General features: G+C 36.4%; 1 protein-coding gene across 5 annotated transcripts in view; it reads left to right on the forward strand.

Annotated features, from left to right (window-relative positions):
• Nucleotides 1-25,143, forward strand: part of LOC132378335 (triple functional domain protein-like) — a 346,417-nt gene that overhangs the window by 180,317 nt on the left and 140,957 nt on the right. For all 5 annotated transcript variants that reach the window (XM_059945155.1, XM_059945150.1, XM_059945151.1 and 2 more), the window contains exons 17-26: nt 3,874-4,065; nt 14,427-14,576; nt 16,317-16,431; nt 18,540-18,655; nt 19,773-19,895; nt 20,169-20,357; nt 20,456-20,571; nt 21,513-21,579; nt 23,099-23,208; nt 24,721-24,790. In XM_059945155.1, the coding sequence (XP_059801138.1) occupies nt 3,874-4,065; nt 14,427-14,576; nt 16,317-16,431; nt 18,540-18,655; nt 19,773-19,895; nt 20,169-20,357; nt 20,456-20,571; nt 21,513-21,579; nt 23,099-23,208; nt 24,721-24,790 (1,248 nt within the window). The remainder of the gene's footprint in view (nt 1-3,873; nt 4,066-14,426; nt 14,577-16,316; nt 16,432-18,539; nt 18,656-19,772; nt 19,896-20,168; nt 20,358-20,455; nt 20,572-21,512; nt 21,580-23,098; nt 23,209-24,720; nt 24,791-25,143) is intronic.

Consider the following 25,143-nt stretch of genomic DNA (forward strand, 5'->3'; position numbering starts at 1 on the left):
GTTGAGCTCTTTTCAGAAGGTCATATTTGAAAGTTGACCTTTCATCGCAATAGTTTTGGCTCAGAAATGCTTGGAAAAATTGTGAGGAAAGCTAACATGCTCCACATGTTGTGGTAGTAAGGCAGGAAGTCATTGAAAAGTCTATTCTGCAATGTAGCATAAGTCATTAATTATCTACCACCACTTCTATAACATTGCCTACCTTGGCCCCTATTTAATGCATTCAGGCCCAATTTTGTACCTTGTTTGTTCCAGAAATAACTTTTCCAACTAGAAGCTCTCAGACTACAATTTGCTTCTGTGTGCACACCCCAGTTCTCTAAAATTTGTCCTAATCCTGTTTATAGCCCTTCCATTCCTTGTGCCTTAACTTTCAGTTCAAAAGAATCATTATATTTTTCCTTTGTAAATGACTACACCTTCTCATATCTTCCTAATTGACCCACTGCTCCCAACTTCGGCAGTTATGCATATAAACGATCAATATCTCCTTGTGTGATCAGGGCTGGTAGCATGCTGTGATTTAGAATGATACGCTTTTTAACCTTTGTTCCTTTAAGTCTCTATTTCACAAGGAAATACTGCAATTGAGAGGGAAACCGGACAGGCTGACAGCCCATTTCCAACCACTATTTATTGAATGAGCTTACGTCAAGACATCCAGTCGTAACACCTCACTCTATCATCTGATGCCTGTAGACCCCAACCTGATAGAAAAATTTAGACACAAGAGACTCTGTAGATGCTAGAAGCCTTGAGCAACATACACAAAACGCTGGAAGAGCACAGCAAGTTGGGCAGCATCTATGGAGAGGAATAAATAGTGGATGTTTTGGGCCAAGATCCTTTGTCAGGCCACTTGTTTATTCCCTTTCAAGAATGTTGCCTGACTTGCTGAGTTCTCCAGCATTTTGTGTGTGTGTTGCTCAAGATTTCCAACATCTGCAGAATCTCTTGTGTTTGATTTGCTGCTCCACAGTGAAGTCTGTTCGAGTATGCCTACCCTGAAGAAGTTTAATCCCCTCTTCGATGGGAGTTCAGTGGGATTCTCTCTCAGTGCTCTCCGTCTCATTTTTGATAGTTTTGGTCTGAAGTGTCCACTACTTATTCCACTGTGTGGCACTATGGAGCAATGCACCCATTTAAAGCCGAGATGGTCCTTAATCAGAATCTCTTTAGAAACAGTGTAAATATAGTTTTTAACCTATGAAAACCTTGTGAGAGTTAACACCATCATGTGCATTGAAGTTTGCTGCTTTGCCCAATAAACTTAAAACATTTTTGGCTGCAGTCATTCATTAGATTCCTATTTCAATTGACTAAAATTTCAGTTCCCTTCTAATACTGTGTTGCTGCATTAAGCTAGTGTTTCTTGGCTATATTGTTTTAATTACAGTACTGTGCAAAAGTCTTAGACACATGTAATACTGTCCCTCAGACTTTTGCACAGTACTATAATTTATTAGAAAGCGAAGATGTTTTCAAAAATAATGACATGAAAAATTTTTAAATATCAAAAAAATTACTGTTAAAAGCAGTAACTGTAAAAAAAAAACTAAATCAAGTCAATATTTGGTGTGACCACCCTTTGACATCAATTCTCTTATGTACACTAAATTTTATACGAATATCGGTTTATAGGTTGTTCTAAACATCTCGGAGAACTTGCCACAATTCTTCGCAGACTTCAGCTGTCTCATTTGCTTCTGTCTCTCCAGCTAATTCCAGACAGTCTTGATGATGTTGAGATCAGGGCTCTGTGTAGGCCATACCATCTGAAACCATATCAAAACATCTAGGGTGCCTAAGACTTTGAGCCGCATTGTACATACCTTCATGTGCATTGAAGTATGGCATCCAACTCAGATATTCTAATTTGCCTTCATAAGCACCTACACCTATTCTGGTTCATTTCACACTATCAGTGCTTTCTTTCTCCATTGTGTTTTTATCCAGCTTCCTCGTTTTATTTTGCTGCTTCTTTCAGTGAGCCTTTAGGCTTTGAGTTAAATTGATCTGTTCTCTGAGGTAAAATCACTATAAAGTTATTTTTCTGACAGCAGAAAAAAACACTAGGAATTTAACTTGGGTATACAGTGTAAATGTACTGAATTTTACAAGGATATTGATAGCGAGACTGTCCACAGGAGAGATTACTGCATGTATAATTTGAAATGAGAATCCCATGGCTGCTTTCCAGTGCTGGAAGCGTTCTCCAAAATAATGTGAAAAAATGACTTAACTTGAAACTATGACTGCTATATTTGATGGTTTGGGGATAATGTTATGCTTTGTTGCTTGAAGTCTACAAAAATATTACTGTTATTCTAATGCATTAATACTGCTTTGAAACATTTCAGGCCTAAGAATCTATTTTCATGCAGTAAATTGAAATTGAGATAAATATTTCTAATCAGCCATCCAGGTATCACTTTCAGATTTCTGTGCAAATATTGTGAACTTCTGAGCTATCCTGACTGTGTGACTATCCCAACAGCTAAACTTACCAATGAGCCTGGTGCTGAGTTGTGCCTAATTCAAGAAAAGAATTGAGTGGATATCCCATTCAAGTCTCAGGCCGTATGCCAGGGAAAACTGACTTATAAATAGGGAACTCAGATCTCTGACACTGGAAAAGGTTAAATACCCTACTAATTGCATTTTATTTTAATACTTTGCTCATCTGTTAGTATTTAACTATTTTATTTTTTAAACATTAGTTAAATTTATATGCATTTGAATTTTTAAAAAATGTTCTGCTTGCAGTCTCTTAAAAGGAAGCCAAATTCATGATAATTTGGATATTATTTCTGCTCTCTTTGAAAGAGGTTTCTGTGATTGGCTCTGCAGATGCTCAGTTAAGAACCTTGTAATAATTTCAGAAAAGCCTTAGAATATTGAATGTTGCTGAACAATAAACTTTATGTCACAGTGATGTAGTCCTCTAGGTATTAGTTGGAATCCTATCCTGACTGGTTGTTATGGCAACTGGCAGTTTGATTTTCTGTAGCTGTTGATGATCTGGATGAATATGCCTGCCAGTTGTATTATCTGTACCACAGGTGTATTGCTATTTCTCTGCTTTTACATTGGCCTCCTGCACTACAACAATCCATGGTCTGAAATGAGAAGGAACTGGTGTGGCCATTACACAATTCTCCCTTCTGGATGTTTTGATTTGTGTGGAGCAAAATGAAAAATGACTGAACAAGTGATGCTCTGTCTTCCATTAATAATGCTTGGCTTGTTTATTTTGGATCTTTGGTTGATGAAGGTGGCTTGCTTCATTAGAATTTGTAGAGTGCCATCTCATCTTTTGCTCAGCGTACTTTGAGCACCATCTGGTAAAAATCAGTGTTGAAGAGCAGAAGCACTTTCTCACTCCTCATTTTACCAATCATACAGCTTAATCTGCAGTAGAGCAGGACCAAACACTTGAAGATAAAAAGCTGAATGAATCTGACTAAACTAATGTGGCTATCACTATAATTCATTTATAGTTGTTAATTCATTGTCCTGATTTTCAGAAAGCATTAAAATATGCTTTGTTTGGTCATCCTAACATTGCAGCTTTTCCATCACCTTTGAATTGTCCATGTCAAGTTGACAAATATTTCAGTAAGAAATTTATTATTTGGGATCTGATTTGTTTCAGTTGAGAACTGTTCTTGAAAAGATTGTTGGCAGTTTACATTTTCTTCAAACTGGAAACTGCTTGAGTTAATTTCAAAACACATTTGGGAAAAGAGTAGTTGAAATACTCCAAAATAATAAAATTGATTTTAACAAAATCTGTTACGTTCTTAGCCATTAAAATGTATAGAAGAATTTGAAACTATGTTTTAACTTCCTTTCCATGTTTTTTAACAATAGAAAACTCATCAAAGTGCTCTTCAGGTGCAGCAGAAAGCAGAAGGGCTGCTGCAGGCTAATCATTATGACATGGAGATGATCCGAGAATGTGCAGAGAAGGTGGCTTCCAATTGGCAACAGCTCATGCTCAAGATGGAAGATCGGTTAAAGCTTGTCAATGCTTCAGTTGCATTCTATAAAACTTCTGAACAGGTAAGCAAGCAATACTTTTTTTTTAAAAAAGCATTTGCAAGTGATTTTCTTGACCTAGATTTTCTGTTCATTAGTGTGTTCAGTAATGATTATAAAATGCCCTTCATTAACAGGGAGATTCAGAAAGCTAATACAGTATCCCATCCATGAAGTAAAGAAATTTAAAAAAATAACCCTGCATGAAAATGATATTAAATAATATTAGCGTACATTTTGAGGATGTAGGTATCACAACATACCTGCTTTGCAACATCAGAACATGATTGAAGTATTTGTTACAGTATAATCTTTACTGCATAACCTCCTCACTGGGCTCATATGCAAATTTGGCATGATGGCTACCTCAGCTGACACCTACATGACTCAGGTCACCTTTCACAAACAATTATGCATCTAGGGTTGGTATGATTTGGAGTTCAACCAAACAGGAAAATTGGATGCTCCGATTAACGGAATCTTGATTGAGCGAATGCTGTGTAAATACTGCCCATACACAATTATCGGTTGACAAGAAATAACAGATCGTACTCCACACAAAATTGTAAAGAAAATGTATTTACTCATTTCAGCTTTATCAAACAGTTATTAAGAAAAAGAAAAATTAAAAAGGCCCATTACAAAATTAATCTAAATGTGCACATGACCTTGAAGCTCATCTTTTCCTAAGGATGGGTATAACAGTTACTCATGGCGCTAAGTTCTCATCACCAATCACCAGTAGAGCTTCCCATCTTGGGCTCCTTCATCTCGTGAAGCATTCCTTGCACTTGAGTCTTCCCATCGGATGAAACCCTATGTGTGTCTCTCCCGATCTTCTCAGCATCTCCCGCCAAAAGACAACGAACATCACCAGTCTCCATCACAAATCCCTCTCTGCACAGCCATCTCTAGAACCTTCTCCCAATCCCCCCATTCTGATTGGCTCACTCCACATTCCCAAGTTGAACAGCACGCCTCCTTATCTTTAGCCAAAACCAAAACATTCTACCAACAGGACACACTGCTCTTAAAGAAAACTACTAAATGAAGTACCCCAGAGGATAGCAGTAGAAATCTTAACTACGGCATTACAGTTGTATTCAGTACCAAGTTTAAATTTGAATATTTGTTTTAAAGAAAGTATAATTATTAATCATAGGAAAATAAAATCTGAACTATGACTATACCAATTCCATATATATTTTTCTAAATATGGAAAATTTTAGATTTATAATATACACTAGATGAAATATTGAATTTCGATCATTTTAATCTCAGCCTATATGTGCATAGCAAGCTAACACAAGCAAACATATGATAATGATTGCAAGTATTATAGAAATGTTGAATAAGCAACACATATTAACCAACGCACTCAAGATAACCCCTTGCTCTTCTTTGCAGTGATGCTATGGGTCGACATGAGAGACCAGGTGATACGTCAGTTGGTGCGAGATCTTAGTATTTTAGCGTTAGCCTAGATTACTGATCAGCCAGCTAAAGTCCAGTTGACGATGTTTAAGTTTTTCCTCTATGATTTACGAATATAAGGCTTCTGATCTTATTTGGGAATATTGACTAATTTGAATTTGCTTCATTTGGACGCAAGAGATTCTGCGGATGCTGGAAAGCCAGAGTCACATGCACAAATGACTAAAGAGTTCAGCACAGGCCAGGTAGCATCTATGTCTTGGCCTGAAGCATCAACTGTTTATTCCCCACTATAGACACCACCTGACCTGCTGAGTTTCTCCAGCATTTTGTGTGTGTTACCCTGCTTCATCATGAGTGCTGATTGATACGTGTAATCATTGACATCCTCATCTATATTTTTAAAGAACGGGTCTAGACAAAATTCTTCATAGAAGTTCTCTGCGTACCATTCATTTTCAGAATTGGGGAAGGAAAAGGGATGAGACCAAATTAAGTAAAAATTATATTACCCATTTCTGATGTGCATGTTATCTAACAGTAACAATGACTTCTAGCAAAAGAAAATTTGTTTAAAAGGATCTTTGGAGACTTCCGGTGGCGCTAATGGAGTAGGTTGCAGTAGCTTCGTGCTCCGAAATTATTTGCTTACTTTGCTGTTTAAACCTATCTCGGTGAGAGCACCATGAGTAGAAAACACTCAAAAAAAGAGACTACTTTAGAGACTTTGACTGAAGTGTTTCAACAAGTGTCAGAGAAACTCGAAAAATTAGATAAACTGGATGACTTGGAATCCAAGTTTGACTTGTTACAGAATTCCTTCGAACTGGTTAAATCTGAACTGAAAACGCTTAATCGGAAACTTGGAAGCATACAGCAGACTGTGAATGACCACGAAATTTGTATTAAGCTACACGAAGAATCTCTGCTGGTGTTGCAGAAGGATATCGAAGGTTTCAAGAAAATTTCTAAGGAACAACTTAAAAAAATACAACACGTTACTGAAGAAACTTACAGATTTGGAGACCAGGAACCGAAGGTGCAATGTCAGAATTTTTGGGCTTCCTGAAAAACTGGAGGGTAATCAACCTGTTGATTTTTGTGCTCAAATGCTGAAAGATTTATTCCCTGATATATTATCGGAACTACCAAATTTGAACGCATTTACCGAGTTACCCCGCCTAATTGGGATCCTTCCAAACCTTGCTCTACAGTTTCGTATCATTCAAGATTATTCACCGGAAGTTCTAAGGGCTAGACAGGCTTTTAAAGAGGTCACGCCTGATCTTTTTAAGCTTGGCTGTCGTCTTTCTCTCAGAGATCCATGTAAACTCAAGGTTACTACTTCTAATAATATGGTTTCTTGGTTTACGAAGCCTGAAGAAGCTAAGAAATTTTTATATAGTCTCCATGCTTAAATTCAACCTTGAGTTGCTTTATGCTAGATGTTTTAATTTCAGGTGTTCAATCGAGGAATTGGCACTTTGTTGATAACAAGGTTTCTTGGTTTTACGAAGTCTTAATCATTTGTTTGATTAAGTAACTGGCACCTTGTTATCTTTCAAACTATGCAAAACATGCAGGCAGTCTGCATCCATTTTCTCTTTTGCTATTTTCTGCCTTTATATGGGCCCTCTAATGTTACTTTTTCGCAGCTCTTTTTAAACAATATGTTATATTCTCTCAGTTTTATGTTGATTTTTACCTTCCTTTTAGTAATTTGACTGAAAGTAATTATATAGGGTGTACATGTAGTAATTACTGAGGAATGAAACTATAGGGTGTTTTGCTTCACCTTAAATTCACTCAGATTTTTCCTATCTTTTGATTATTTATACACCTTTTGATCTTTTACTGTTTTTTTCAATAGTATACTATATTCTATATTTTTTATTGCTGGTTTTTGTTTTTTTCATTATTTTGCCATTTTGTCATTTTGTTTTTTTCTCTCCCTTGAATGCCTTAAAATTAGTCATGTAGGAAGCTATCTAAACCGCTTCACTTTCTAATTATCTTCTATTTGTTTCTTTACTCCTTTATTTTGCACCTGCGAGTATACGTTGTTTTACTTATTGATTTTCCTTATCTGTCTTTTCTTTTTTTTAACCGAGACTAATACTTATATTTTCCCATGGTTTTTTTTTCATAAATAGCGAACTTATTTACTTTGATATTTTGTTTTTGTGTGTGTGTGTGTATTTTTTTTTATTTATTTAATCGTTTATTCAGCACAGCTATACATATATGTTTTCTGGAGCCACCGGAGTTTTGGGTTGGGAACGTTAGAATTAATCTTCAGCCTCCCTTGGCTGATTTCTCTCTTTGGGGGGAGGGAGGGGGAAATGGGTTCTTCCATAAAGCTGATTGGATGTTTTTACTGTTTTATTTATTCACTATCTACATGTCTGTAATTACCTTTTATACATTACTAAAGGATACTTGATGGATTCTTTTATTAATATACTCAGTTTTAATGTGAAAGGTCTAAATAACCCTGTTAAACGAAATAAGATTTTCTCTTATATCCAGAAACTTAAACTCATATAATCTTTCTCCAAGAAACCTACATTCGTAAAGATGATATTTCACGTTCTTTCCAAGGATGGAAGGGTATACATTTTCACTCACCCTCTCAGTCTAGATCGAGAGGCGTCTCTATCTTGTTTGATCAGAATGTATCCTTTATTCAACATAATGTAATTTCTGATACAAATGGGCGCTTTGTTATTGTTTCAGGTAGTCTTGAGAATGAACTAATCGTATTTGCGAATGTATATGCTCCAAATACAGATGACTCCTTGTTCTTTGAACGTCTTTTCTCTTTTCTGCCTGATTTGAATCGGTATTCCTTAGTGATGGGTGGAGATTTTAATTTTTGGCTTGACCCTATATTAGACTGCTCTTCAAGTAAAACCCCTATCACTAATAAATCAGCCCTACTTTTTAAATCTTTTTTATTTCAATGTGGTATTCTTGACATATGGCATTTTTTACACCCCCCAAGAAAAGGAATATTCATATTTCTCTCAGGTTCATCATATGTACTCTCGGATTGATTCTTTTTTTATAGATAGAAACTTGCTTCCAGTGGTACGATCCTGTGATTATAAGGAGATTGCTTTGTCTGATCATGCACCTGTGCTTCTAGCTTTAAGACTACCTGTTTACTCTGTACCAAATAGAAGTTGGCTTTTTAACTATCACTGTTATCTGATAAAAATTGTCTAAAGTTTTTGGAAAACCATATTTTTTCTTTAAAGAAAATTTTAAAGGAGATACTGCTGGTAATACTTTTAAAGCATATATTCGTGGAGAAATTATCTCTTACTCTACCTATATAAAGAAAAAAGCTGACAAAGGTCTGACCTAGCAGCGATATTAAAAAATCTTCTCCAGATCCGAGTATATATAATAAGCGTATTGAAATCCAATCTAACTATAATCTTCTGCTGACTTACCCAATTGAACGACAGCAGTTGAGAGATAAAACTCAATTTTACATTCACGGGGATAGAACTGGTAGTATATTAGCCAATCGCTTAAAATCTTTTACAGTTAATCGTCAAATCACAAAAATTTCTAAAGGTAATGGAACTAAGACATCCGACCATTCTGAAATTAACAACGTATTTAAAGACTTTTACCTTAAGTTGTATCAGTCTGACTCTTCTTCAGATGATACCTATATGAATGCTTTTTTCAGTAATATCAACATTCCTAAATTGTCTGCTGATAGTCTAACACAGTTAGATCAGCCTATTTCCAATGAAGAAGTGGCTGAGGCTATACATGCTTTACATTCTGGTAAGACCCCTGAGGAGTTTTATAAAGCTTTCACTACGTTACTTACACCTTATTTATCCTCTGTTTTATCAGAGTCCTTTAAATCAGGTAAACTCCTTCAATCTTTTTATGAAGCTTTTATTTCTCTTATTCTTAAAAAAAATCCAGCTGAATGTTCTTCATACAGACTGATTTCTTTATTAAATGTTGATGCAAAAATGTTATCAAAATCTTAGTTCGAAGACTTGAAAATATTTTGCCATCTATTATATCACATGACCAGACAGGATTTATTAAAAATCTTTACTCACATTTTAATATACGTTGGTTATTGAATGTGATATATTCACCATCCAAAAAAAATCAGAGTGTATATTATCCTTAGATGCTGAAAAGGTCTTCGATAGGATTGAGTGGAATTATCTTTTTAAGACCTTAGAAAAGTTTAATTTTGGCCCTAATTTTATTCATTGGGTTAAATTAATCTACGTGTCTCCTACCGCTCAGGTTATTACTAACTCCCAAATTTGTAAGCCCTCTAAATTACAGCGGGGAACTAGACAAAGTTGCCCTCTTAGTCCTTTACTTTTTGCTTTAGCTATAGAACCTTTAGCAATAGCATTTCGAGAATCTAAGGATATTTCTGGTATACGAAGGGAAGGTATGACTCATAAAATTTCATTATATGCTGATGATATTTTACTTTTTATCTCTAACACTGAAACTTCTTTACCTTTGGTTCTTTCTTTAATTTCCCAGTTCAGTTCTTTTTCAGGATATAAACTGAACCTACATAAAAGTGAGTTATTTCCTTTAAATGACCTAATGTCATCAAATGCCAAATTTCCGTTCAAAGTTGTTACAAGTCAATTTACATATCTAGGTGTAACAATTACTAAAAACTTCAAGAATTTATTTAAAGAAAACTGAAACCTCTTATTGAATTATGTGAAAAAGACGCTTTCTAAATGGTTCCCTCTTTCTTTATCCCTAATTGGCCAAATTAATTTGATTAAAATGAAGATTCTTCCTAAATTTTTATATCTTTTTCAGGCCTTACTTATTTTCATTCCTAAGATGTACTTTGATTCTTTAGAGTCAATTTTAACATCTTATATTTGGAATAATAAACAAGCTCGTTTAAGTAAAGTTTACCTACAAAGAAATAAAGAGATGGGTGGACTATCCCTACCCAATTTTAGGTTTTACTATTGGGCTGCCAATATAAGGAATATTACTTTCTGGTCCTATTATATTTATCATAAAGATTGCCCATCATGGGTATCCTTAGAAGTTAATTCTGTAAAAAATTCCTCTATTGTCTCTCTTCTTGGATCATACTCTTCTTTTTCAGCAAATAAAATAACAGATAACATAATTGTTAAGCAAACTTTAAGGATTTGGGCTCAATTTAGGAAATTTTTTGGTTTAGCGAATTTTTCATTATCATCTCCCATTCTCCTTAATTATTTTTTTATCCCTTCCATGACTGATAATGTCTTTAAAGATTGGGATGAACTAGGTATTAAGTGTTTTTGGGACCTGTTTATCTCAGGATCTCTTGCTTCATTTGACCAATTTTCAAATAAATTTGTACTCCCAAAAACACATTTTTACAGATACCTTCAAATTAGAGATTTTCTACGTTTCCAATTAACTACTTTTCCTATAGGTCCTGATAAAAATTTACTGGACGATCTTTTAAATTTAAAACCTTTTGTTAATGGTTCTATTACTGGTATCTATAACTTGTTGATTGATTCTAGACAAGACTTTTTAGATAAAATAAAAAAAAGCTTGGGAAGATGACCTAAATTGTCAGATTTCTGATGATAGAGGGAATAAAATTCTTAAACGGGTTAATAAATCATCTTTCTGTACTCGTCACTCTCTTCTACAATTTAAAGTGGTTCATGGAGCTTACATTTCTAAACAGAAGCTGTCCAGTTTTTACCCGAATGTTTCCCCACTTTGTAATAAATGCAACTCTGCTGATGCCTCTTTAATTCATATGTTTTGGTTTTGCCCTAAAATTGAAAAGTTTTGGCGGGAAGTATTGCATACCTTTTCACAACTTTTTAGGGTCCAATTTGACCCAAATCCCCTTACTGCCTTGTTTGGTATTATTGCAAATGAAGATATAACTTTAAATACTCCTAACCGACAGGTTTTAGTTTTTATCTCTCTTTTAGCAAGAAGAGCAATCTTGCTTAAATGGAAGGAGTCTACCCCTCCTACACATCTTCAATGGCTACGTGATATTATGTCTTATTTAAATTTAGAGAAGATCCGCTGCTCGGTCTTAAATTCGAAACAATCTTTTTATGATACCTGGGGACCTTTCCTAAATTACTTTTCCAATTTATAAAGTTTAACAGTGCACAGATTTTTATGTATATTTTTATCTTTTCTTCTTAAGTGAATACGTCTTTTTTTTCTGATTATCCATTGTCATCCATCAGCTTTTTTCTTTGGTAGTTGGTAGGGGGTTGACTTTTTTTTATATAAAAAATTTATTTTAAGATGTATGACTTAACTTTAAATTTTTGATTACAGAGTGGTATACCTTTATGTGTTATGCTATAACATTTTGATCAATCTTATTACAATATATGAATGTACACAAGTTATGTTGAGATGTATCTATGTGTTGCACTCTGTAAATCTTTTTTTTCTTCTGAATAAAAATATTGTAAAAAAAAAGTATCTGTGATGCTATTGAATAAGCTAGAGTGACCTTTGTATTTAATTATATTAAGAGTAGTGAATGGCATGAAAATAGTGTTGAAGTTCGTTCTTGTAGTTGGTCATATGGATTGTGCCTTATAAGATGTTGACACGAGGAAATCTGCAGATGCTGAAAATTCAAACAACAACACACACAAAACGCTAGTGGAACACAGCAGGCGAGGCAGCATCTATAGGGAGAAGCGCTGTCAAAGATGTTGACATTTTTGTTTCCATGTTTTAAATAATATTTTCCTCTTTTTGTATTTGCCCTGTTCATGAAGTATTTTTCATGAATTATTGTTCCATAATAATCACCTAGCTCAAATATCTCTGTCCAATGTTTATTATTCAAGTGATTGATTCAGTGGTGTGTGTACGCCAATTATTCCTACACAATTAAGCGTGCCTCCTCAATCAATACTAATCAGGGGTGGGGAATCAGTTTGAAAATGTATGTCCCTTTGTTCGTAACTATCATATGATTTCAAGCTTGCTAGCAAGCACACGATTATCAAGTATTACTGCTGTAAAAAATATATTTTTAAATTATAGGGGTGTGATTTTTGGTTGTAATGAACTAATTTCTCCAGTCAAGTAAATAGAATCATAGAGTCATAGAACACTACAGCACAGAAACAGGTCCTTTGGCCCATCTAATCTGAGCTGAACTGTTATTCTACTTGCAGAATGCTTCCTGGCCAGTTGAGTTCTTCCAGCATATTGTGTGCATTGCTTTGTATGTTCCAGCAGCTACAGATTTTCTTGTGTTTGTGTTATTCTGCCTGGTCCTATTAACCCACACCTGGCCCGTAGCGCTCCATACCCCTCTCATCCATGTACTTCCAAACTTCTCTTCAATGAATTTGCATCTGCCGGCAGCTTGTGCCATTATGGAGTTCCTCAGGTTTCCTGTAACTATTTTACTTTTCATCTCAAATTATGACCTCTAGTTCTAGTCTCACCACCTCAGTGGGAAAAAGCCTGCTTGCATTTACCCTATCTATACCCCTCATAATTTTGTATATCTCTATCAAATCTCCCATCATTCCCCATGCTCCAGGGAAGAAAGTCCTAGGAAAACAAATTTAACCAATTAATCTTTATTCATCTAGTAATCTTGACTTCTAAAAGCTTTTCTGCTTTTGTTTCTTCATGTCGTGACTGTAAATGACGTATTGGTTGTCCTTGGTAGTTCAGTGTTCTAGTCAGTCGGCTTTGTTCATTAGTTTACAGGATGGTGCAGCTGTGAAGATGCAGTGCTGTTTCTGAATGATTAGTTGTTGAATGAAAAACTTCCAGTGTTGATCCTGGGATTGTTCAGATCATTTGGCTTGAAAAGTATGCCTTAGGAAAGTTTGCATTTTCGTCAAGAAGTGTGTCATACTTATTGTACGTCCCTAGTTGGACTGAAGGCGAACATACTTTCACTAGGCACAAACAACACCTAGGATTATACTGATATTTATATTTGCACCTCACAAGAGACAGTTGATGGTTTCTCCTACAAGAGGTTTGAACCATTTCCCCTCAGTCACGTAGCAGTTAGCACAGTGCTTTACAGTGCCAGCGATCACTGATCGGGGTTCTGTTCCTGCTGTTGTCTGTAAGGAGTTTGTACGTTCACCCCGTGACTGCAAGGGTTTCCTCCAGGTGCTTCAGTTTCCTTCCATATTCCAAAAGTTGAACCGTTTGAGTTAGTGAGTTGTCTGCATGCTATGTTCATGCCAGAAGTGTGGCCACCCAATTCTTAGATTGTGTTGATCATTGGTGCAACTGACACATTTCACTGTTTATTTTGGTATTTCGATATACATTTTAAAATTAAAACTAAACATAGCCACATTGTTATCATCAAGCGTGTATGAGTAAATTGCTGGAGGTCACAGTGGTCCAGAAAGCTCTTAATTTACCATTTAACTTCAGAGATTACAATAAAATAAGGGGCTGACCTCTGGGGAGTAGCTTATCTCCTGCCTTGCCAACATTAGGGCACATCAGAAATTTGACTGACACTTTTCACTTGCCATAGAATTATAGAGCTCTACAGCACAGAAACAGGCTCTTTGGTCCATCTAGTCTGTGCTGAACAATTAGTCTGCCTAATCCCATCAACCTGCACCTGGGTCATAGCCCTCTATACCCCTTATATTCATGTACTTGTCCAGACTTCTCTTAACTGGTGAAATTGAACCCATATCCACCACCTCTGCAGGCAGCTTGTTCCACTCTTGTCACCCTGTGAACGAAGAAATTCCCCCTTCACCGTCTGTTTGAGTATGGCTACGACAAGAATTGAGAAGTGCAACGACACTATGATTACTACAGATTACTATGTCTTTATCAGCAAATGACAATCATAGATGTGACTTGTACAAAAGATCAATCTAGGTATTGCTGTAAGTCTTCTGTGAAATACTTCATTTGATTTTTATATACAGGTCTGCAGTGTTCTGGAGAGTCTGGAGCAGGAGTACAAAAGAGAAGAGGATTGGTGCGGAGGAATGGATAAACTTGGCCCAAATTCTGAGTGTGATCACGTGACACCCATGATAAGCAAGCACCTGGAACAAAAGGAAGCCTTTCTCAAAGTACGTGAAACCATTGTACATTTAGTTTTCATTTCCAAACTGATGTTCACCAGTTGGAGGGCTAGCTATGGTTATGCCAGCAGTTTTGAAAGTATATACTCAGCTGGTAAGATGTCTCCAGGAAGCCGGATTGACTGTCAACCCCTCAAAGTGAGACTTATCGTTATTGTACTGATTTTCACCAATAAGTTTCAGGACATTCCTGGATTATAACTGACTAAAAAAAGACTACATTCTTGCACAAATTTCTCTGCTTCTTTTAGCAGATGACATGCATGTTTACTGCAGTTTCCACCAAAGCATTTCGGTTTTTTTTGTTTTGGGTGTAATTGTGGCAAAGCTATTGTTCACAGTCATTATTCCACAAACTGGTTTTTATGACCCCAGTCAGAACTGGGAAAGATAGCAAACTAATTATAGAGAAGGGGGAAAGGGATAGATAGACCAGAGAACAGAGGTAAAATAGGATTGTCATATAAGCTTTTGATAAAGCCATCTTGTTGATTTGTTAATGGAGGAAGTTAAAGACAAAGGAAACAAATGGAGCACTCTGTAAAACAGTGAAAATTAGGTCAGGAATATGGGAAATGTTCAGCAGATCAGGCAGTGTTTGCGGGGAGAGGAGAAAGTACATGGATCAGTCCTAATACAGAGAAACTGAGCTTCCTAAAATTGTCAAATTTAATTTTGAATTCAGAAGTCCACAACATGGCCAGGCAGAGGATGAGGTGCAGTTTCTTAAGCTCAAGTTTGCTTTGTTAGAACAGTGCAAGCGGCCACAGACAGATAGGAACGGGACATTTAAAGTGACAGGAAGCTTGAGACTCAGGGTTGCCCTAGGAGACTGAATATAGAGGCTAGAATCTGTGCTTGGCTTCTCCATTATAGAAGCAAACACATAATGAACACCGAGCGCAGTACACTAGAGTGGAGGCAGTACATTTGATCACTCTCTCACTTGAAAGGCATTTTGGGTCTCTGGATGGTGGAAAGAGAAGAGGAGCAAGTGTGGATGTTGTATGAGAAAGTGTAGTGAAAAGGGCACTAATTGCTGAGGATGGAACAGTGAACCAAGGTAGTGACAAAGAAAATTATCCCTTCGAATGCCCAGAGGAGAAGGGGAAGTATGTCTGGTGGTGGAATCCAGTTGGAGGATAATCCATTACATATGGTACCTGGTGGATTGTACTGTGAGGAGCAGAGGAACTCTATCCTTGCCCTTGGGGAGAAGAGGTTGAGAGCAAAAGTGCAGGAGATAGATGAGATATGGTCAAAGGTTCTGTCAACTATGGTAAAGGAAAAGTATAATAAGGAAGACATCTCAAAAGTATTTACACAGACAGTTCTGTCATTACAGCTGATACCGTGGACAGAAAAACCAGGGGAGGAAGGGTGGGAGCAAATATGGTTAAGTTTTGCGTCCAATTTTTCTGTAGAGCTAAGCCAAATGGCCAGCACCAGTTTCTTGTGTTATTGGAAACACATAATTTACTGCTGCATTTACCTGATAAGAATGCTGCTGTTTATCCAGGTGAGTACCCTGTGTTATATGAGGACTCATGACTAATATATACACCCAATCCTAGAGACAAGTCACTTCTTGCAAGGGCTTTGTAATCAAACACTATCTCTATCTGTGGGCAACAGTTTAATTATGTATGTGAATGCGGAACAGTGCATGTGACAAATGCATTATTCAATTTCTGTACCTAATGTTAGCTGACCTTTTGTTTTGTGCAGGCCTGCACTTTAGCTCGAAGGAATGCTGATGTTTTCCTGAAGTATCTCCATAGAAACAGTGTCAACATGCCAGGAATGATGAGTCATGTCAAAGCACCTGAACAGCAAGTAAAAAGTGAGATTTTTATCATTATTGTTGAAAGACTGGTGCTTTCATCTGGGATCAGCAAATCTTACTTGCAAACCATACTTTTGTGATGGCTCTTTGTAAGAGCTGCTATTCTTCTCACTACATCCCTACATTTCCTGCCTCAATGTCTCCTTATATCCTTATGATAACAGGCACACAGTGTGGAGTTACGCATTCTCTCTTTGACTACATTGGCTCCTGCCATATCCTGGAGATGCATTAGAAGATTAATTGGCTACTGTAACTTGCTACTATGAGTAGGTAGTGACAAAAGTATCAAAAAGTCATTGTTAGGCACAGGTTGAGTAATAGTATGGGGAAAATATGGATAGCAGGAATGGAATTAATGGGATTAATGTACTGAAGGCCAGTCAAACCAACATTGTAAATGTCAGAAATAGTCAGTAGATCAAACTGTATCAGTGAAGGAAACAGTGTTAATGTTCCAGGTTATGGACCTTTAATTCAGACGATGGTATGAAAGGGTCACTAGTGTGATTTCTTTTATATTTATAAATCTAAGAGACATCTTTAAGCTTTTACATATAACAATACAGCACTGGGCAGGCCATTTGGCCTACAATTTAGTGCCAGTCTTGGTGCCATTTTATACTAAAAGTCCTCTTCTTGCTTATCATCTATATCCCACCATTCCCTTCATATTCATGTGTCGGTGTAAAAGTTTCTTAAGCGCCACCAGACTCTCTGCTTCCACTATTATCCTTGATAACCTATTTCAAGCACCTACCACTGTCTAAGATTTTAAAAAAAACAAAATTTCTCCCTCATGTTGCCTTTAAACTTCCTCCCACTAACCTTAAAAGCATACCCTCTGGTGTGTGTCTTTTCTACACTGGGGAAAAGATTCTGACCATCAGCCCTATCTATACCTTTTACAATTTAAAAAACCTCTATCATGTTTTCCCACAGTCTCCAACACTCTAGGGAGAACAACCCAAATTTGTCCCATCTTTCCTTATAGCTCATACCATTCATCCTGCTAAACCTTCTCTGCACTCTCTCTGATATTTTGTAAATTATGCTTTGGTATCTTCAGGTAAAGTTCTCTCTGTGCTTCCAACATTTTTTATCTTGCTCTCATTAATATCTATATTCAATCCAAATTCACTTATTTTTCCTTTCCTATCTTGGTGTAGCTTCTTTCTTTTGTTTCCCGTCTTAAACATTGTGTTGATCCATTTTAGTGCTTTTAAAGCATTTTTCCTGCACATAGCATCTGTATATTATGAAAGTGTGAACAGTCCACATGCCCACTGATCTCAAATTATTTATTTACTCTCGAGATCATTTCCTTATCATTTGCCACTCTTTGAGCTTGTGCAACACACATTTCATGTCCCCATAACTCTCCAGTACCACTGTGGTTTTCTTTTCTGACTGGCCTCTTGAACACCACCTTTGTTTTTGCATCTTCAGTTTGTTTGGGCTCAGTGCTCTGCGTATATTCTGTAAATTTCTTCATCACCTTCCTTTTGCAATCTTTTTCATACTACCTCTTTAGGTCTTAATATTTTGTTTATATCCCTAGAAAGTGCTCGGGATGTTTTTCTAGGCCAATTATCCTTCCCCGGAATCTGGAAGATAGCTCAACTGCTTCACAGAAGCATGAGAGGAAATCTTAAAAAAACATAAAATTATGAAAAAGATTAATAAGATGTTAAGGAAAGTTATTTCTACTGGTGAGTGGTACTAGGACCTAGGGGGCATAACCTCAAGATTTGGGGGAATAGATTTAGAGAGTAGTGAGTCTGTGGAACTCTGCCCAGAGTAGCAGTAGAGACTACCTTGTTAAATTTAATGAAGACATAGTTAGATAGATTTTTGCAGAGCAGAAGAGTTAAAGGATATGGGCAAAGCTGAGTAGCTGGAACTGAGTCTCTAGCTGAATCAGCCACGTTCAAGTGGTGAAGCAAGCTCAGCAGGCCAGGTGGCTTACTCCTGCTCCTATTTTTTATTTCTTAACGTTGACCATTCCCCTGGCTACCTGTTAACACATACAGATTGGTTTTCTCATTTGCTCTTTCTGCATGTGCATCTGAATAGTAATGTTCTATTTATTTTGCATGCTGCAGACATTCTTAACGAGTTGTTACAAAGGGAGAATCGAGTATTACATTTTTGGACCATGAGGAAGAAGAGATTGGACCAGTGCCAGCAATTTGTGGTTTTTGAGAGGAGCGCTAAACAGGTATGTAATTTGGAGAGGTGTGTGACAATAAAGAGAATTATTTTAAAAGACCACATTTATTTTACTGTTGGACAAATGAAGAACTTTCAAACAAAAGAAGGAAATAAAATCAGACTTGAAATATTAGAACCATTCCAGTTCTTAACGTATTTGGGTTGGCCTCCTTGGTATACCAGTTTCTAAAAAAAATTCAGCAATAAATGCTTTTAATTTTTATTTAAAATCCCTTCAATGTGTTTCAAAAATTTGGATATAAGTGTAAAAGGAGATAGGTTTCTCACTTCTTTAATTTGTGCATTTTAATGCTTGAGTTACAAATGAGAAATTTCCTTTCAACTAGCTCATTGAAAGAATTCCCTAAACAGATTTGAATAATCAAACTTGGTAGATACATTGATTCAGTAATGAAATATTTTTTCTGGAAAGCTAATGTGAAGTGCTTGACATTCAGCTAAAATATTGCAATATAACTGAGATAATATTACTTGGATTTATACAAAAACCCAGCGCTATATGCAATTCAGAAATGGTCATATTTGTAGTTGAGCATGATTTATGTGCAGTTGTATGGAAATGCGTTATGTATTTATAGACACTGTACCTTGGGTCTTTTGAGACTCTTGGCTATTTAAATTATCAAAGTTGAAATAAAGAGCCACAATTCCAATGTTAGCAATGTAGTCAGGACTCATTAAAGCAACAAAAGAATCCAAGTATACCTGTTTTGCCTTGACTTTCTTTATTATTAGTTTTGAACTGTCAGCTTTAGCAAACTTAGCTGAGTAATAAGCCTTTTCACCTCAACCAAATAATAGCATACAATTTATAGTATTGTACCTCACCTTCAGCGGTACATTTCACATGCTTTCTGATTAAACTAAAGCAAAGGGAAATTTTTGTATCAAAGAGATTTCTGAGGACCATTGATTAGATATTACACTCTACCAAGTTGCGTTCCATAATGTCGTTTGGAATGAAATCTGTCAGTGTACATGGAACCGCATCCAAATGACTTCAAGAAAAATATGTTGAGAAGTGTTGAACGCAGTGTTACTGAAAATTAAAATGTAATATATTATGCTTAGTGTATCTTGGTTCTCATTTTAATTATTTGTAGGCTCTGGAGTGGATTCATGATACTGGAGAGTTCTACCTGTCCACACACACATCCACGGGTTCCAGCATCCCACACACTCAGGAGCTTTTAAAAGAACATGAAGAGTTCCAAATTACTGCAAAGGTAAACAGGAATCTCTGAGTTTGATCACACGTGACTCATTCAGGATATGTGTGAAGAGAAGCTTTGTTTTTTGTTTGGTTTAGCTTTGAATATCTTTATAGCGTCTATTTAATTCTATATGAAAGTCAAAAGCTTTACTCAAATGACAATATCATTGTTCTTTTTTTTACTGTCTTAAACAGCCTAGCAATATTTACTTTTGACCTCTCATGATATTCACAAAAAAGAAAATTTTATTGTTAGCATTTTACATTTATTCCTTTTTTTAAACAGCAAACCAAAGATCGTGTAAAACTGTTGATACAGCTGGCTGATGGATTTTGTGAAAAGGGGCACTCCCATGCAGTGGAAATCAAAAACTGGGTTACAGCAGTAGATAAAAGATACCGTGATTTCTCCCTCCGCATGGAGAAGTATCGTGTAGCACTGGAAAAGGCACTGGGTATTTCAGACTCCAAAGCTGTAAGTTAATGTGACCAATATGTTTACAATCTGTTTATTTTCACTTTCTACCTTGTACATATTAATTGAGACCCTTACTTCTCATTCTCTTCATGCAGAGCAAAGACTTGCAGTTGGACATCATCCCAGCTAGTGCTCCAGGTTCAGAGGTGAAACTCCGTGATGCTGCCCATGAGCTGAATGAGGAAAGGCGTAAATCAGCTCGTAGGAAAGAGTATGTTTTAATAACTTTCACATTGTCTCTGAGTATACTGGTTTAAATTATGGAATTCATTTACATAAACCATCTTAATATTTACCATCATAGGTAGCGACGCAATTTAACTCAGTTTCAAGCAATGCTTATTAATAATTCTGTTTTTTTTTCAAGATAAAGTTGTTCTATCGAGTAGATATGATAAAAAATGACAATTTAGTGCCCAATTTATGTTAGCAATTTTGCAGATGTATAATTAATGAAATAATAGGCTAAATAGTACTGATGGCCCGAGGATTGAAGGTAGCAGGTTGCTCAATTAATCAAATAGGTTGCACTTTGCACAGAAAAAGTCCTGCAGTGGAACAGTGAATCCCTGAAGTGTATGTTCAAATGAACTTCCCTGTTTTCTCCTTAACTTTTTGTGAGGAGGTCTGGCAAAGGACAATGGTCCAAAAATCTGAATGGTATTGCTAATCTTGTGAAAAATATGTGAGGTTAAATGCTTTACTTACATGAATTTATCTTACTTTACTGTATCATTCTTAATTATTTCTTTCAGATTTAATTATTTTTACATTTTGATACTTCATTAGATCTATTTTAATAGATTTTAGAAGTCTTTTACTACAGGAGCACACAAAATTTGTATTGTTTCTCACTTAGTAATCTGCTGTAGCTGTGATGGATTTCTGGGCTAGAGGTTTGGGATAGACTGCTTATTGGGTTTGACTGGAAAATCTGTTTGGTTCTCTGCATCTGGAAAGTCTAAATGGTCATTGAGGGGACACAGTCCAGGCTCAGTCTGATTCCCTCTTGAAAATTTGAGAGTCTTAAAAAGCAAACCCCAGATGTTTTACCTTAAGATGGGTCAGTGTGAGTTGGTTAACATTAAAGCATATAAAGGTATTAGTAATAATTCTGCATTCTGACGACATAATCTGTGCATGTTTCCCCAGATTCATTATGGCTGAATTGATACAAACTGAAAAAGCTTATGTACGGGATCTACGGGAGTGTTTGGAGGTATGTATCTGGGAGCGCTGAGCAGATCCGGGAGTGTTTGGAGGTGTGAATGCTAGAAACACTCAACAGATCAGGCAGGAAGAGAGAAACAGAGTGAAGATTTCAGTTCAAAGACCCTTCTTTGGAACCGAAAAAGTGAGAAGACAAGTTGTCTTGAAGTTGCAGAGAGGATGAGGGCGCAAGGGAGCTGCTGGTGCTTATAACAAAGATAATATCCCAGAAACCAAAGCTGCTGAGTTGAACCTGCAGTTTACAGAGCCATCTGGTTGAAATTTTAATGAGAGTAGTTAGAGAGAAAACAAAGAAAGGGACATGATAAAGCTGTGAAAAGCAGATCAGAGCTGAAGTGGAAACCTGAAACCAAATAGAGAATGCTGAAAAACTAAATAAGGTGACACTGTCTATGGAGGGAGAAAGTATGAACTAACCTTACAACAGGGCTAGACAGTTCTAATGTAAACACAAAAAGACAGTCATCTGAAATTATTGAATTTGAAATTAATTACCGAATACTTAAACTTTCCCGACAAGGAAGTTTTGTTCAAAACTTACATGGGGCTCATTGGGATGGTACAGGAAGTCAGCCCGACTGATTGATTAGAGTGAGAGGTCAGTGGTCACTGAAAAGAATGCTAACTCTTTTTCTCAGTGAAGAAGTGATTCAGTTGTACTTCTTCCATTCTAGTCTTCTACAACCTGTGTTCATAATGTTGTTCTCCCTCTACACTAATCAAACACACTGGGTGACTTGTGGAACACCTGCATTCAGATGACCCTAAATGTTCTGTTGCCTGCCCCTTAAGTTCCTCATCTTATTTTCACTCTGATCTGTTGATCTGGGGCCTCCTGTACTGTCACAATGAGGCCCAACACTAACTTAAGTGGTATCACCTCTTTTTTTCCCATTTGGGCATGTTGCAGCCTTCTGGACTTGGTATTGAATTCTGTGACTTCACATAACTTCACTTCCCAGCTTGTTTCCTTTAACTTCCTTTTATTCTCTATCTGGGAGTGGAGGACATGCTCAGCTTAATCTGCTGGGATTGTCTCTTGCTCTACATTTCATAACTCCCATATTCTTTTAGCTGTTTTCTTCTCTACTTTCTAACTGCCCCCATTCAAACATGGACTAAATAAGCTTGATAATACCTTATCCGCATGGTCACCTTAGTTCAGGAGTTTCCAACTTGGGGTCCACGGATCCCTCGGTTAATGGTAGGGGTCCATGGCATAATAAAAGCTGGGAACCCCTGACTTAGTTTTATCCAATCAGAGACTTGTCCCTTCCAAACCCTCACTGCAGTTTTACAGATGTTTTTTTTCTTTTTTTCATGCCGTTTTCAGTTCTGATGAAGGGTTCTGAGATGTAGCCTGACTTGCTGTTTCCAACATTTTCTGATTTTTGTTTCAGACTGTTTTAAATGTTTTGAAAATTCTTGCTCATAAGATATTTACTGCTGCTTGTAAAAACAAAACATTCACAGTTTCCTTCCTCAACAATTTTCTCTTTCTAATCTAGACATATCTTTGGGAAATGACCAGTGGGGTCGATGAAATTCCACCTGGGATTGTAAATAAAGAGCATATCATATTTGGTAACATGCAGGAAATCTGTGAATTTCATAATAAGTAAGTATGCTTAATGTATGTTTCAACAGTGAAGTATAATTAGATATAAAGCATACGTTCTGTTTCAGAGGAATTGAGAATAGAAATGCATGAATGTTCCTGTGTTGTTCTGCAAGAATACTAAATTCTTGCTTTGAATAATTGATGTAAAATCTCTCTCTGTGAGATCTTCTGCCTTATGTGGGTGCAAGATCAGCCCAGCCCAAAAGATGCAAAATCTGAAAACAGTTGGCTATGTCACAAAACATATTAAAAGCATCTGAATTTTTGTATTGAGTTTTCTGGGTAGTGCATAATGTAAATCACAGAATCAAAGCAAAGTTACAGCATGGTAGAGAGAAAAAAAAAGATAAAAGTTTAGCTTTTTTTTGTTACTTGTACATCAAAACATTGAAACATATATTGAAATGCATTCTTTGTATCAATGACTGACGCAGTCCAAGTATGTGCTGGCGGAGGGGGACAGCCCTTCAATGTCACAGTGCTTCTGGTGCCAACATGGCCTGCTCACAACTTACAAACCATAACCTTTTGGGAATATGGGATGAAGAAAAGTCCAGTTAATCTCACTCCCTCTGGCCATCTTTTTTTTCTCCTTTCCAGTGTGATTTCCATATTGAAATAAACCTCTGGATACATTATAATTTTGTAGAGCATTTTTAACATGTAAAGGGTCCATGAAAACTTAATCATACCGAACAAAATTGTATGCTAAACCACTTTACTTTTAGGTCAAGTAGGTGAGTTTTAAAAATGATCTAAAAGGAGAGGAGATACTGGGGAGAGAAATTCTAAGCCCAGGCAGTTGCTGTCAACAGTTGGTAAAAAATCGAGACAAAAGCAAAATGCTGGAAATGGGGAAGTGCTGAGATCTGAAGATATTCTGTCGATGGAGAAGAGATGAATGTGGAAGTGGGAGGGTGGGTATTGATATCATCAGAAAATTTAGGTACAAAGGCAAGAATTCAAAATTAAGATGCTTGCTTGCTGACCGAGATAGGCTGCAAGTTTTAAAAAAAGACAATAGGTTAAGAGAGGTTTGCAAGAGTTACGCCCCAAGTTCTAGCTGACCTCCAATTTTAGAGATAGACCAAGTCCAGAACTTTATTAGAGTTATCATCAAACAGTAAAAATGAATGTGAAATGAGCTTTAAACAGCAGAAGAGCTGAAGAAAATGGAGGTTAAGATAACACATGTGATGTGATGCTTATGTCTTGATCTAATGGTACCAAGGCTGTGAATAGCATTGTTCAGTTTCAGGCAGATGCCGGAAAAGGGATGTCAGTAGCTAATAAGTTAAATTTGTAATTGGAAGAAAAGGTGTTTATAGTTCAGCATAAATTAAGAATCATGATGTGGGTTTTTTCATTTAACATTGTTTCCCTCTTTTGCAAACTATTTGTAAACTATCCATCAGTATTTGTTCATCATATTGACATTAATGCTATTTGAATGATGCAATGGAAGCAACGTTTTTAAGGAGTTTTACACACTTAAAAATATCTTCACAGTTTATTTCTGAAGGAGCTGGAGAAGTATGAGCAGTTGCCAGAAGATGTGGGTCATTGTTTTGTAACTTGGGTAAGTCATTTTTCACTTTCAGGAAATTATTTCCATCAGATAAAACCTTTGGCAATTGAGTTGTATATTTAAATACATAAATAGTTAATGCATAGTTAAAAACAGCATAAAGGTAAGATGTATTTCATCACAAAACAAAAATATGAATGTTAGAATATTAAACCCGTATTGGATTTTCATCAAGAAAGAACCAGTATTGCAGTTGGCTTGCCTGTAGCTCATTTAACACATCTATGTATGCAAACATATTAACTGTAATCTGAAAGGGTTCAATTAGTTTTGTACTCCTTGAAGGATAAATTGGTTAAAGCAGTTAGCATTGAGATTGTGAACTGTTAGCCTCGGTTCTGTCA

Source organism: Hypanus sabinus, chromosome 20 (genome assembly GCF_030144855.1).
Source record: "Hypanus sabinus isolate sHypSab1 chromosome 20, sHypSab1.hap1, whole genome shotgun sequence".
Lineage (NCBI taxonomy): Eukaryota > Metazoa > Chordata > Chondrichthyes > Myliobatiformes > Dasyatidae > Hypanus > Hypanus sabinus.